At 41.1% G+C, this 16,145-nt stretch overlaps 1 protein-coding gene across 2 annotated transcripts in view; it reads left to right on the top strand.

Annotated features, from left to right (window-relative positions):
* LOC137344474 (rho GTPase-activating protein 12-like) overlaps positions 1-16,145 on the top strand; it is a 232,881-nt gene that overhangs the window by 200,842 nt on the left and 15,894 nt on the right. For both annotated transcript variants that reach the window (XM_068007475.1, XM_068007467.1), the window contains 2 exons: positions 3,986-4,063; positions 8,011-8,145. In XM_068007475.1, the coding sequence (XP_067863576.1) occupies positions 3,986-4,063; positions 8,011-8,145 (213 nt within the window). The remainder of the gene's footprint in view (positions 1-3,985; positions 4,064-8,010; positions 8,146-16,145) is intronic.

Raw genomic sequence — 16,145 nt, 5'->3', positions numbered from 1 at the left:
GCTGTGTAAAAAAATTTTTCCTCATGTCGCCTCTGGTTCTTTTGCTAATTACCTTAAATCTGTGTTTTCTGGTTACTGACCCTTCTGCTACTGGAAATAGCTTCTGCTTATTTACTCTATCAAAACCCTTCATGATTTTGAACACTTCTTTCAAATCTCCGCTTAATCTCTGATCTAAGGAGAACACCAGTTTCTTTTGTCCCTGCCACCATTCTAGTAAATCTCCTCTGCACCCTCTCTAAGGCCTTGATATCCTTCCTAAAGTGTGATGCACAGATTTGGCCACAGTACTCCAGCCGGGGCCTAACCAGTGTTTTCTAAAGGTTTAGAATAACTTCCTTATTTTTGTACATGGCTGCAGGATGACAACGACTGGGAATTAAATATGCCAGGGTATTTAACAATCAGGAAGGACAGGCAGGAAGGAAGGGGAGGTGGGGTAGCTATGTTAATAAAGGAAGGAATCACTGTAATACAGAGAAATGATATTGGGACAAAGCATCAAGATAATGAAACAGTTTGGGTGGAGATAAGGAATAATAAGGGAAAAAAAACATTAGTGGGCGTAGTATATAGGCCTCCTAATAGTTGCAACTCTGCTGGAAGAAGTATTAATCAGGAGATAGTCGGGGCATGTAATAAGGGAACAGCCATAATTATGGGGGATTTTAATTATCATATTAACTGGACAAATCAAATTGGGCAGAGCAGCCTTGAGGACGAGTTCATTGAGTGCATCAGGGATGGATTTCTTGAGCAGTATGTAACTGATCCTACAAGGGGGCAGGCAACCTTGGACCTGGTCCTGTGTAATGAGTCAGGATTAATTAATAATGTCCTAGTTAAGGATCCCCTTGGAACGAGCGACCACAACATGGTTGAATTCCATATCCAATTAGAGGGTGAGAAGGTTGATTCTCAAACAAGCGTACTGAGCTTGAATAAAGGAGACTATGATGGTATGAGAGCGGAATTGATTAAAGTGGACTGGGAAAATAGATTAAAGGGTAAGACGGTACATGAGCAGTGGTGTTCATTTAGGGAGTTATTTTACAACTTTCAAAATAAATATATTCCACTGAGGAAAAAAGGGTGTAAAAGAAATGACAGCCACCCGTGGCTAAGTAAAGAAATCAAGGATAGTATCCGACTAAAAACAAGGACATATAAGGTAGCCAAACTTAGTGGGAGGATAGAAGATTGGGAATTCTTCAAAAGACAGCAAAAAGTAACTAAAGGATTGATTAAGAAAGGGAAGTTAGATTATGAAAAGAAATTAGCAAAAAATATAAAAACAGATAGCAAGAGTTTCTATAGTTATATAAAAAGAAAAAGGGTGGCTAAGGCAAACATAGGTCCCTTAGAGGATGAGACCGGGAAATTAATGGTGGGAAACATGGAGATGGCAAAAATGCTGAACAAATATTTTGTTTCAGTCTTTACAGTAGAGGACACTAAGAATATCCCAACACTGGACAAACAGGGGACTCTCGGGGGGGAGGAGCTAAATAAGATTAAAATCACTCAGGAGATGGTACTCAGTAAAATAATGGGACTCAAGGCGGATAAATCCCCTGGACCTGATGGCTTCCATCCTAGGGTCTTGAGGGAAGTGGCAGTAGGGATTGTGGATGCTTTGGTGATAGTTTTCCAAAATTCCCTGGACTCAGGAGAGGTCCCGGCAGATTGGAAAACTGCTAATGTAACACCGTTATTTAAAAAGGGTAGTAGGCAGAAGGCTGGAAATTATAGGCCAGTTAGCTTAACATCTGTGGTGGGTAAAATTTTGGAGTCTATTATTAAGGAGACAGTAACGGAACATTTAGATAAGCATAATTTAATAGGACAAAGTCAGCATGGCTTTATGAAGGGGAAGTCATGTCTGACAAATTTGCTTGAGTTCTTCGAGGATATAACGTATAGGGTGGATAAAGGGGAACCAGTGGACGTAGTGTATTTAGACTTCCAGAAGGCATTCGACAAGGTGCCACATAAAAGATTATTACTTAAGATAAAAAATCACGGGATTGGGGGTAATATTCTGGCATGGGTGGAGGATTGGTTATCGAACAGGAAGCAGAGAGTTGGGATAAATGGTTCATTTTCGGACTGGCAACCAGTAACCAGTGGTGTTCCACAGGGGTCGGTGCTGGGTCCCCAACTCTTTACAATCTATATTAACGATTTGGAGGAGGGGACCGAGTGCAACATATCAAAATTTGCAGATGATACAAAGATGGGAGGGAAAGTAGAGAGTGAGGAGGACATAAAAAACCTGCAAGGGGATATAGACAGGTTGGGTGAGTGGGCGGAGATTTGGCAGATGCAATATAATATTGGAAAATGTGAGGTTATGCACTTTGGCAGGAAAAATCAGAGAGCAAGTTATTTTCTTAATGGCGAGAGACTGGAAAGTACTGCAGTACAAAGGGATCTGGGGGTCCTAGTGCAAGAAAATCAAAAAGTTGGTATGCAGGTGCAGCAGGTGATCAAGAAAGCCAACGGAATGTTGGCTTTTATTGCTAGGGGGATAGAATATAAAAACAAGGAGGTATTGCTGCAGTTATATAAGGTATTGGTGAGACCGCACCTGGAATACTGCATACAGTTTTGGTCTCCATACTTAAGAAAAGACATACTTGCTCTCGAGGCAGTACAAAGAAGGTTCACTCGGTTAATCCCGGGGATGAGGGGGCGGACATATGAGGAGAGGTTGAGTAGATTGGGACTCTACTCATTGGAGTTCAGAAGAATGAGAGGCGATCTTATTGAAACATATAAGATTGTGAAGGGTCTTGATCGGGTGGATGCAGTAAGGATGTTCCCAAAGATGGGTGAAACTAGAACTAGGGGGCATAATCTTAGAATAAGGGGCTGCTCTTTCAAAACTGAGATGAGGAGAAACTTCTTCACTCAGAGGGTGGTAGGTCTGTGGAATTTGCTGCCCCAGGAAGCTGTGGAAGCTACATCATTAGATAAATTTAAAACAGAAATAGACAGTTTCCTAGAAGTAAAGGGAATTAGGGGTTATGGGGAGCGGGCAGGAAATTGGACATGAAGCTGAGTTCGGATCGGTCAATGCCCTGTGGGTGGCGGAGAGGGCCCAGGGGCTATGTGGCCGGGTCCTGCTCCGACTTCTTGTGTTCTTTAGATTTGTGGTTGGGATCAGATCAGCCATGATCTTATTGAATGGCGGAGCAGGCTCGAGGGGCCGATTGGCCTACTCCTGCTCCAATTTCTTATGTTCTTATGTACTCTATGCCTCTATTTATAAAGCGAAGGATCCCATATGCTGTTTTAACAGCCTTTTCAACTTGTCCTACCATGTTCAAAGACTTGTGTATGTACACCCCCAGGTCTCTCTGTTCCTGCAACCTCTTTAAAATTGTATCATTTAGTTTATATTGCTTCTCCTCATTCTTCCTACCAAAATTAATTCACACTTCCCTTCGTTAAATTTCATCTGCCGTGTGTCTGGCCATTTCACCAGTCTGTCTATGTCCCTCGGAAGTCTGTTACTATCCTCCTCATTGATTACTACATTTCCGAGTTTCATGTCATCTGCAAAGTTTGAAATTATGCCTTGTATACCTAAGTCCAGGACATTAATATATATCAAAAAGAGCAGTGGTCCCTGCACCTACCCCTGGGGGACACCACAGCACACTTCAGACTGAAAAACAACCGTTCACCACTACTCTCTGCTTTCTGTCCTTTAACCAATTTTGTATCCATGCAGCCACTGCCTCTTTAAACACATGGGCTTCAATTTTGCTAACAATATCTCAGTACTTCCCTTAATTTCAGTATAAATTTCAACTAATCACATTTTTCCTGCAATATAACTTTTTTTTGCATGAATGCAGTATTTTTACAGAAAAGTAAGAGTTCTGAAAACATTTTGGAATTTATATAGATCAGTCTAGGAGTCTATAGTCCTTGGGGCTCTTGCCTGTTCTGATATTGTTACATCTTGTGTCATCAGGCTTGGACATTGATGGTCTGTATAGAGTGAGTGGCAACCTGGCTGTTATACAAAAGCTTCGTTTTGCAGTCAACCATGGTAAGGCATTTTACTATCCATGTGAATTTTTTTTAAAAAGGCACATTTGTGTATAGTTTGCAGTTGGCAGTAGAGCATAATGTTTGTAAATTTGGTTAAGAACATCTTCAAGTTCAGAGTATTTAAATCCTGAATATGCACAAAATGTAACTGAGGTGAAATGCAAGAGGCATGACGAGTAGCCTGCTTCCAGGTTTCTACTAATGGTTCCCTTGATCCAACCACAGATGTGGTATGACAGCCCACAGTAAGTTGCCCTCAGATTTTTCCTTTCTTCCTTGTATGCGGCACCTGGTTTTAGATCTGAGAACCCTGTCAAAATCAAGAACTCAAAACATAAAATCATGGGTATAAACCTATACAACAAAGCACTGTGCTGCTGGTAGTAATTTTGTTTTTTAAATTGATTTCCACTAAATATTCCACAGCTATAGGCTGCTTATAACCATATTAAGTGAGAAAGAAATTGGGAGTTGATAGCAATTTATGTATACCAAAAATTTTTGGCACCTGACTTGTATACATGAACTTTAGCATAATAGGTTAACATATTAGCAAACAAGAATTCAGATCACCGTCTCAATTGATCCAGCTTTGTCTTCATTTATTCTTGGGATATGGACCATGCTGGCATCCCTAGCTTCTCTGAGAAGGTGGTTGTGAACCTTCTTCATGAATCACTGCAGTCCCTGTGATAATGGTGCTCCCACAATGATGCTTAGGTAGGCAGTTTCAGAATTTTGACCTAATGACAAAGAAGCAACAATAATGTGCGTCCAAGTCAGGATTATGTGCGACTTGGAGGTGATGGCATTCCCATGACATTGCTGATTTTGTCCTTCATGGTGGTAGAGGTCACAGGGGAGGGAGGTTCTGCCGATGTAAGTTGCTTGATGAGTTGTTGCAATGCATCCTGTAGATCGCATATACCGCTGCTATAGTGTACCCATGGTGGAGGAGATAGATATTGAATCCAGTGTACAGGGGTCGATTAAATTAACTTCTCTGTCCTGAACGGTGTTGAACTTCTCGAATGTTGTTATAGCCGCACCCATTCAGAGCTTGTAGTTAATGGAGGTCAGCCACTCATCGCAGAGTACCCAGCTTCTGCCTTGCTCTTGTAGCTATGATATTGATATGGCTAGTCCAGTTCAGCTTGTAGTCAGTGACAACCCTCAGGATGTTGATGGTAGGGTCTCGGCGTTGGTTGTGCCATTGAAGTTCAGGGGAGATGACTGGCTTTTCTCTTGATGGGAATAGTAATTACCTGGCAGTTAAGTAGCGCAAATGTTGCCTGCTAGTTGTGAGCCCAAGCCTGGATGTCATCCAAGTTCTGCCTTAGGCTGGTCTGTGTTGCTTAATTATCGAAGGAGTTTTGAATGGAGCTGAAAACTGTAGAATCGTCAGTGGACAACCTGGCTCCTCACGTTATTATCACTGGAGATGGTTGGGTCAAGGATGCTCCCCTAAAATTGTCCTTGGACTGCAATGATTGGCCTCTAATAGCCACAACCATCTACTTTTGTGTTATTTATTACTCCACCACTGGCGGGTTTTCCCTTTGACTACCATTGACCTGAGCTGCCCACACTTGTGAAGGTTGTTCTGTTGAATGGATGATACTAGTCTCCAAACTAGAAGGTTAGCCTGCGTAAAAGAATGTAAGGAATCTTACAACACCAGGTTATAGTCCAACAGTTTTATTTGAAAATCACAAGCTTTCGGAGGCTTTCTCCTTCGTCAGGTGAAGTGTAAAGTGTAAGACGAAGGAGAAAGCCTCCGAAAGCTTGTGATTTTCAAATAAAACTGTTGGACTATAACCTGGTGTTGTAAGATTCCTTACATTTGTCAACCCCAGTCCATCACTGGCATCTCCACATCATGCGTAAAGGAAGGTGGTTGGTGAAATAAGGAAAACCTACAAAAACAGATTCATGAATTGAAATCAACAAAACGTGATCAACTTTTAAAGAAAACATATAGCACAATGCCATATTGCAACATTTTATAGAATTTGTCTGTTCAAATTTTCTATATTACTAAATAAATGGCTGATTAAGGGGAAAAAATCTTTCTAACCAATTGGATAATGACGTAGTGAAGAAGAGCTTCATAAGTAAAACCATTTCTAATATGGTTTAATCAATATAAATTTATTTTTGGATAGTTATATGCTGAGTCTGATAGTTGATGGTCATCTCCTGTTAAACATTATTGATGGGGGATGGGGAGGGAAATGTGTACTTTAAATGCCTTGCGGAAAGAAAGCTATTTAAAAGCAGTATTAACACAAAATCAGCAATTTATCCGTTACCACTCATCTGAACAAATTGTATTTTTGGCTGAATCTCAGAAATGCTACATACATTCATAACAGTTTATGATATGAGCAAATCTCTGGATGTAACCAAAGATGTAGGGCTCGAAATTTCAATAGAGCCCTGGGCAGAACTGGGGTGGATTTCCTGACTAAGGACCAGAAAATGGGGTAGGAATCAGTTCCACTGTGAATCTGTCCTGTGTTTTCCATGTGGCCATTTTCCAGTGGAAGGGGCTATGGACAGGGTTGAGAGCTGTTGTAAGTCTTGCTGAGGCCCCAAAACTTTGCAAAAGGAATTTGATCTCTGAGAATATTGATTACCTAAAGTTGTGTTAGATCCCTGAAGAGTTGAACATTGGAAAGAAATTTACATTCTGTTGGCAATTTCCTGGGCCTTTCTGTGGTCAGAGCAGCATGGTGCCACTCTGAGATTCCATGTCTACATTGGTGCAGGTGCTACTGAAGCACCCTTGCTGGCGCGATGTGCCTGTTCTGAGCATGCAAATGACCCTATCCCTGTAATTTGGGACAGGGTCTGCGTCAGTAGCTGCAGGTGGTTAAGAGCTCCGCACTTGCAGTGGCAGAGCAGGGACCTCCAAATTTCTAGACGTAATCTTTATTTTTAAAAATAGGCCATTTTCTACACTGTGCTTATCGTGATTTTCCCTATCCAATTTCCTTTTTCACTTTCTCTCTACCACAATCATGCTACCTTCCACATCTTTACTGGGGTTTTCAATGCTTCTTCTCCATTAATCCACCAGAGGCATTTACCTAACTAAACTATCGGAGTGTGTCTGATATTTAATTTTTTGTGTCCATCAGATTGTGAGGTATGTCAGGGCTGGAGAATGGACGCTTATCTTGGGCGCACTATGTCAGCATTAAGCAATCCTGCACCAGCTGTAGTATTACATACAAACAGAAGAGCAAGGAAAGACCATAATGCCCATTAATGCTTATCTTATCTAAAGGATAGTGCAACCATCCATCTCAATTGCTAGTAATGCTAACTCTGAGTGAGTGAAATTCACTCTCTTTTGCCCCAACAGTATGCCCAAATGGTGGTAGAGGCAGGGACCCTCAACTCTTTTTTTAAAAAAAATACCTGGACCTGCACCTAAAGTGCTGTAAGCTGCAGGGCTACGGACTGGGTGCTGGAAGGTGGGATTAGAATGGGCACCTGGTTGTTCTTCGAGCCGGCGTGGACACGATGGGCTGAATGGCCCCCTTCTGTGCTGTATCTTTTCTATGGTTCTATGGCTCAGGTCCAACCTCAGAAGAGGATCCTCTACTACACTAATATGAATTTTCCCATTTTATTTTATGACTCAAGTCAGGTTGTTATTTCTTCCCTGATTATGGCAAGATTTGAACTAAAGGTCAACATCCACTTGACACTTGATTCAGTTTGCCCAAATTCATTTCACAATGGACCCTAACAACTAGCAAAAGAGAAACTAAGTCTGGCCCAGATTTGATCACATGGCCCATAGATAAAAAGATGGTATGCTCACAAAATGTACTATTTAGTCCTCAACAATACACTTTTAAAACACAAAATAGTTATGAGATACTGATGTGCTTCTTACCTTAAACATACTAATGAATTGTGACTTCCTTACAGATGAGAAGCTGGACCTGAGCGACAGTAAGTGGGAGGATATTAATGTCATCACTGGGGCTCTCAAGATGTTTTTCAGAGAATTACCAGAACCTGTCTTCACATATCACCTCTTTAACGACTTTGTCAATGCAATCAGTAAGTAAAAGTGATAAATTAATTATATTCTCTTAATCTCATTTTAAAAACTTCTTGCTGGTTTACAGAAGGTTATGAGCATTTATATTTTCTTCATGAAGCATTCAATATAGTCAACTTTTAAGTAATCATAATGTAGGTACAATGATCAGATGGGAAATGGAGGGTCAAGTCATGTGATTTTTCAACTTCGTGCTCCTGATAGGGAGCTTTATTCACCAGGAACGCATATCAGAAATTTGGCATTGCATTGCGTGTGATTTTCCAACCAAATCATGCGTAGTTTATACCTGAATTTCCAAATGTGTTCCCGAGAGGCAAAACTTCACATCGTGAGTGCAAAGTCAGAAAATTATCCCTAATGTGGAAAGACATCTCACTGATCTGTCAAAATGTTTGTCACCACTTTGAAGTGGCAAATTTATCACCATTACCCATCCAAATCAAAAAAGAACCGTACAGTTAAAACAAATTATTTGTTATTGCTCAGAAACTCATTTTCACTCCTCTGAGACTTGTTATGAAAATTGGAATAGTCGGGAAGCAAGTTGAGTGAGAAATTTGTTATTGAATGCTTGCACCAATTATTGTATATGCCCTGTAGTTTGAGTGTTGACAGTATCAAAGTGAAAATAAAGGAAACAAAAATAGGTTAAATGCAAAGCTCAAGTCAATGAAGGTTAAAGGGAAAACTCCCTAATTTCTGGAGTCATACCTGATACACGGTCAGATACTCATGGTTGTTGAAGGCCAGTCATCACAGCCCCAGGACATCACTGCAAGAATCAATCATCGTCAGCCTTCCTCAATGACCTTCACTCTCTCATACAGTCAAGCCTGGGGTTGGTCACTGACAATTCCATAGTGTTCACCTCCATTCACAACTCCTCCAATAAAGAAACGGCCATGCCAGACTACAGCAGGACCTGGACAACATCCAGGTTTGCGCTGACAAGTGACAGCTAACATTCATGCCACAGAAGTGCCAGGTAATGACCATCTGCAATGGGAAAAGACTCAGCCACTTCCCCGACTTTCAACCACACCACCATTGCAGAGTCTTCCGCCATCAAAATTCTGGGGGTCACCTTTGACCAGAAGCTTAACTGCACCGGCCATATCAATACTATGGCTTAAGAGCATGGCAGAGCTGGGTGCTGTCTGATGGAATGGCTCAGTTCTTAACCCCTCAAAGCCTCTCCGCCAACTACAAAACTCAGTTTAGAAGTGTCATGGAAGACTCGCCTGGATTGGTGCTACCAAAGCAACACTCAAGAAGCTCAACACCATCCAAGCATTTCACTTCATCGGTACCCTTTCCACTGGACTCAGTATCCGCCCTCTCCACCACTGGCAGACTGGAGTATGTACTATCTACAAGATGCAACGATGTGCCAAATATACTTCCCGGTCTGCAGTCTCCACTACCAAGAAGGTGATGCTCATTAAACACCATCATCTCCATGTTCCCCTTCAAGTCGCACATCATCCTAACTTGGATAGATATCATCATTGCTTCATCGTCAACGGGTCAAAATTCTAGGGTTCTCTACCTAACACCACTGTGGGAGCATCATCATCACGACGACTGGATTGGTTCGAGGAGAAGGACACCACCAATTAGGTTTGGACAGATATGGTCTTGCCACCCCGAGAACAAATTTTTAACATGAAAGCTTTTCATGTTCTTACGATGTCCCAAAGTGCATCACAGGCAATGAATTACTTTTGAAGTATAATCACTGTTATACAACAGGGCAGCCAATTTGCACACAGCAAGGCCCCACAAGCAGCAATGACCTAGAAGTAAAGGAAATTAGGGGTTACGGGGAGCGGGCAGGAAATTGGACATGATTTTAGATTTGAGGTTAGGACCAGATCAGCCATGATCTTATTGAATGGCGGAGCAGGCTCGAGGGGCCGATTGGCCTACTACTGCTCCTATTTCTTATGTTCTTATGACCAGTTTAAAGTTTGTTGATGTTGGTTAAGGAGAACTCTTCTTTGAATATTACGGGAACTTTTACAGCCACCTGAATGTAAAAGGGGCCTCGGTTTAACATCTCATCTGAAAGACAGCATCACCAACAATATAGCACTCCCAATGCTGTACTGAAGTGTCAGCCTAGATTATGCTCAAGTCCTGGAGTGGGAGTGGGGTTTGAATCACAATCTTCTGACTAGGAGGACTAGAGTGTTATCAACTGAGCCAAGTTGAAACAGCCAAAAAAGCATTTTCTGTTGTTTTATGAAGGCTGGCTCTACATTTAAATGAAAAGCCACTCACTCCATTTGTCCTTACCTGTTTTGTATTTGGATGATATGAGCTCTCAGTACAAAGGTCTACATCACTACCCATTTATGTATTAGCATTGTTTGCATTGTTCAGCAAATGGTTTGTGTGTTTGTGCTGTAATTGGATTTAATTGACTCACAAACACATCCATTGTTAAGCTTTTCATATTCCATGGTAACATGGTGCGAACATGCAATTGATGGCATAATAGAAGCTCTCCACTGGTGCCCAGGAAGTACTGATAAGCATATTCCATACACTGTATATTGCCACCAGAAGGTGTTGAAAAGCCTTGCACCTGAGTTTCCCCCATTGCCCATCACTACATTAGGATGTCGTGTACAGGAATTTTGGTTTCAAAGTACAAGAATGATGGTTTCAAAGTACAGGTTCTGTCATCATTTGTTGTCAGTGTAGATCCCACTTAGATATTACCAAAGTGTCCTCCAAATCTGGCCAGTCTCTTTCAAATTACTGATCTGCTTATTTAAATGTGGTTAGATGCAAAGTTTTTTTTCTTTGTAAATAGCAGCAATGTAAGCTTTCTGGTATCTATTGTGAAATATAATGATCTGAAATTTCTATGGTACAAACCTTCCAAAACAAAATGATGCCTATAGCGGAAAGATCACAGACACAGCCAAAACTGTGATTTGAAGAAAACCTGAACTCGTAATAGAGGTCACATGTCTTTCAATGTAATTGTTCTTGTTTAGTTAATTGCTTCATACTTAAACATAATTTAATCTTTCCAGTTAGATTAATCTATGCTCACTTATTTGTATTACTAGTTGCATCATTTATTCCACATAGGGTTATGAATAAACATGTAAGAAAGGATGTGGTTCCCATCCAAAGCAAATCATCATTATCATTACTTAATTATAAATAATCGCCCAGAATTTGCTGGAGCGGGGCATCTCGCGACGTGCCCCATTTGTTAGATTTTATTACTCACCCTTCAGCTCAAATATTGTTTGCACCACAAATTACTGGAAGTGCGAGCTGATAACGGCACAGCGAGGTCAACAGGGTATCTGGGACCTTGGTGAACGACGGGACCAACAGTCTGTCTCCTTAACCAATGAGATTTAAGGATAAAGAGGAATGACGGAGATGGAAATAGGGTGAATTAGAGTCAAATTAGATACAGAAAGAGAAATAAACAGAGGAAAATGAAGATTGGATTACGAGAGAGAGAAAAAAGAGACAAAGGAAGAAAAAAATTAAAAATGTAAAATTTTAAAAACCTCTAGGAACAGTTTATTACCTGCACAAATGAGACTCCACAGTTTCTGTAGTTCCCTTTCTAGGCTGGAAAGGTTGAGTGGTGTTGCACGAACATAAATCTCATCATTAAAAGGGTCCTTATGCTGTTAAGTTCTAGCCCTAACTTCCTGCAGCAAGTTTAATTCATTTTAACAGCGCAAATGCAGCAATTCCTTGAAACACATGGGGAGGTTGGTGGTGAGCTGCTATTTTTGTGAGGCTAACGGCAGAGTGGCGCAAATAGTCCAGCAATTTGTGATGATTCGCAATTCATGGTGTATCTCTTCCTCACCACAAATTTCTGGGTTATTTATATACTAATAATGGCTTGCGCATTATACTCGCCATTATTTTCCCAGCAAATTCTGGGCCAATGTCACTATTGCAGATTCTGTATGGAAACTGAATGTTGACCTCTTTAATTGTGATTTTCAACAGGGAAAAATGTCAAACAATCTGGTTGGTATAAATAATTGAGTAGCAAGTGGTCTAACAACAAGAAAAGAAATAAGGCATTATTTGGAGGGAAAAGTGAGTAATACAGTAAAAGGAAGGACTTCAGCAGACTTGTAGTCCATCATTAAAGATGTCTGTTCAGATAACAGTCTCAACATACTGTTGAATAAAACCAGCAAAAGACCAACAAATAATGAAATATTGAAAATTATTGGACCATTGACATGAAACTTGGGGTAGAATTTCCATTTAGTTCTTCTGGCAGGACCCCCAAAGCAGTGACATAAGTGGCCTTTTTTTTAAGCCATTTACACAGGGGTTCCACCAACCTTCTGCTGAAGTTATTGTGGGACATCGAACGAATTCCCTCCCCCCAGAAATTCTACCCCTACATGTTTAGACCTGGAACATCTTAGTGTTTGCTGTTTTAAGGTAACAAACATCTTCAAATAATTGTTGGATTGGTCCCCCTGATTTTCTTTTCTTTCTCTTGCCAACCTGGCTGAGATTAGCTGAGAATAGCACAGGAGAAAAAGATTAAATTCTAAAAGGAAAATAGGTAAGGAAATTTAAGAAGTCATTTAGTACAAGGAAGAAATAACGTAAGATAAAAGTTTAAAATATTAGAAAAAATAGACAGAGAAGGTAGATCAAGGAGAAAAGGAAATGCCATCTATCAGCCAAATAACCTACAGAATAAGTTGAACAAAATATGGAATTGCATATTTGCACATGAAGCGACCCACATATAAGACAACCCTCTCCCCCACCAATTCCACCCAAAAAATCCTTAACCTTGATTTAAGATAAGGGTGAAGATTACAAAGTTCCTATCCACCAAAATTACCACCTTTATGTCAGCTGGTATCCACAAATACATCATCTTTTTCTCATTTCAACCAGCATATTTCTATCAGCTGTTCCACTCTACTCCTCCCAAGTCCTGGCTTCAACCTAGGCTCCCAGTGTTGATTTAAATAAAAGTCAGCTCATCAGGATAGATATAATCCTCACCCCCACATTTAGTCCTGAACGTGGATGTAAATTTCTCGCCTTCGGTACAAATCTATATGGTAAGTGAATGGACATGTGGCAAATTAAATTTAACACATCTAAGTTTAACATTTTGCATATAGGAAGAAAAAGTAGCTGATACAGTTAATGACTGTGTGTGTGGAACTAGGTGAAGTCTGAAGAAATCTGAGCAGATTAGTAGACTTAGCATTTAACATGTCCGGTTATTGCAGAGTAGCGATCAACAAAGTAAGTAGAATGCTGAGTTATATAGCCAAATCAGTAGAGTATATATGGAAGAATGCCATGCTCAAATTGTATGATGTGCGTCAGATTACATCTTGAATACTAGTCATTCAACACATTTGAGTTCTGGAGATGGTGCAGAAAAGAGCCTTGAGCTTGATCCGTAGCATCAGAGGACTGACTTGTAAGTCAAAACTGGAGAAACTTGGACTATTCCGCTTTGTAAGGGAACCTCAAAGTTGTACAAGATAGTAAACAGTGTGGAAAAGGTGAATGTGGAACACTGCTTCCAAGTTGACATAAGAACATAGGTTGTACAAGAGGGTAAAGGGTCAAACTGGTGAGAGGCCAATTTTGGACTAATTTCAGAAAGTCTTTCATCACAGAGTGATCACATGGGTAGAATCATAGAAGTTCACAACATTGAAACAGGCCCTTCGGCCCAACATGTCCATGTCGCCCAGTTTATACCACTAAGCTAGTCCCAATTGCCTGCACTTGGCCCATATCCCTCTATACCCATCTTACCCATGTAACTGTCCAAATGCTTTTTAAAAGACAAAATTGTACCCGCCTCTACTACTGCCTCTGGCAGCTCGTTCCAGACACTCACCACCCTTTGAGTGAAAAAATTGCCCCTCTGGACCCTTTTGTATCTCTCCCCTCTCACCTTAAATCTATGCCCCCTCGTTATAGACTCCCCTACCTTTGGGAAAAGATTTTGACTATCTACCTTATCAATGCCCCTCATTATTTTATAGACTTCTATAAGATCACCCCGAAACCTCCTACTCTCCAGGGAAAAAAGTCTCAGTCTATCCAACCTCTCCCTATAAGCCAAACCATCAAGTCCCGGTAGCATCCTAGTAAATCTTCTCTGCACTCTTTCTAGTTTAATAATATCCTTTCTATAATAGGGTGACCAGAACTGTACACAGTATTCCAAGTGTGGCCTTACTAATGTCTTGTACAACTTCAACAAGACATCCCAACTCCTGTATTCAATGTTCTGACCAATGAAACCATGCATGCTGAATGTCTTCTTCACCACCCTATCCACCTGTGACTCCACTTTCAAGGAGCTATGAACCTGTACTCCGAGATCTCTTTGTTCTATAACTCTCCCCAACGCCCTACCATTAACGGAGTAGGTCCTGGCCCGATTCGATCTACCAAAATGCATCACCTCACATTTATCTAAATTAAACTCCATCTGCCATTCATCGGCCCACTGGCCCAATTTATCAAGATCCCATTGCAATCCTAGATAACCTTCTTCACTGTCCACAATGCCACTTGTAAACAATTTTACAACACCAAGTTATAGTCCAGCAATTTTATTTTAAATTCACAAGCTTTCAGAGGCTTCCACATTTACCTGACGAAGGAGGAAGCCTCCGAAAGCTTGTGAATTTAAAATAAAATTGCTGGACTATAACTTGGTGTTGTAAAATTGTTTACAATTGTCAACCCCAGTCCATCACCGGCATCTCCACACAATGCCACCAATCTTGGTGTCATCTGCAAACTTACTAACCATGCCTCCTAAATTCTCATCCAAATCATTAATATAAATAACAAATAACAGCGGACCCAGCACCGATCCCTGAGGCACACCGCTGGTCACAGGCCTCCTGTTTGAAAAACAACCCTCTAAAACCACCCTCTGTCTTCTGTCGTCAATCCAATTTTGTATCCAATTGGCTACCTCACCTTGGATCCCGTGAGATTTAACCTTATGTAACAACCTACCATGCGGTACCTTGTCAAAGGCTTTGCTAAAGTGCATGTAGACCACGTCTATTGCACAGCCCTCATCTATCTCCTTGGTTACCCCTTCAAAAAACTCAATCAAGTTCGTGAGACATGATTTTCCTCTCACAAAACCATGCTGACTGTTCCTAATCAGTCCCTGCCTCTCCAAATGCCTGTAGATCCTGGCTCTCAGAATATCCTCTAACAACTTACCCACTACAGATGTCAGGCTCACCGGTCTGTAGTTCCCAGGCTTTTCCCTGCCGCCCTTCTTAAACAAAGGCACAACATTTGCTACCCTCCAATCTTCAGGCACCTCACCTGCAGCTGTCGATGATTTAAATATCTCTGCTAGGGGACCCGCAATTTCCTCCCTAACCTCCCATAACGTCCTGGGATACATTTCATCAGGTCCCGGAGATTTATCTACCTTGATGCGCGTTAAGACTTCCAGCACCTCCCTCTCTGTAATATGTACACTTCTCAAGACATCACTATTTATTTCCCCAAGTTCCCTAACATCCATGCCTTTCTCAACCGTAAATACCGATGTGAAATATTCATGCAGGATCTCACCCATCTCTTGTGGTTCCGCACATAGATGACCTTGTTGATCATTAAGAGGCCCTACTCTCTCCCTAGTTAATCTTTTGCCCTTTATGTATTTGTAGAAGCTCTTTGGATTCTCCTTTGCCTTATCTGCCAAAGCAATCTCATGTCCCCTTTTTGCCCTCCTGATTTCTCTCTTAACTCGACTCTGGCAATCTCTATACTCTTCAAGGGATCCACTTGATCCCAGCTGTCTATGCATGTCGTATGCCTCCTTCTTCTTTTTGACTAGGGCCTCAATCTCCTGAGTCATCCAAGGTTCCCTACTTCTACCAGTCTTGCCCTTCACTTTATAAGGAATGTGCTTACCCTGAACCCTGGTTAACACACTTTTGAAAGCCTCCCACTTACCAGA

This window comes from Heptranchias perlo, chromosome 2 (assembly GCF_035084215.1).
Source record: "Heptranchias perlo isolate sHepPer1 chromosome 2, sHepPer1.hap1, whole genome shotgun sequence".
NCBI lineage: Eukaryota > Metazoa > Chordata > Chondrichthyes > Hexanchiformes > Hexanchidae > Heptranchias > Heptranchias perlo.
This window is presented reverse-complemented; position numbering and strand designations above follow the sequence as displayed.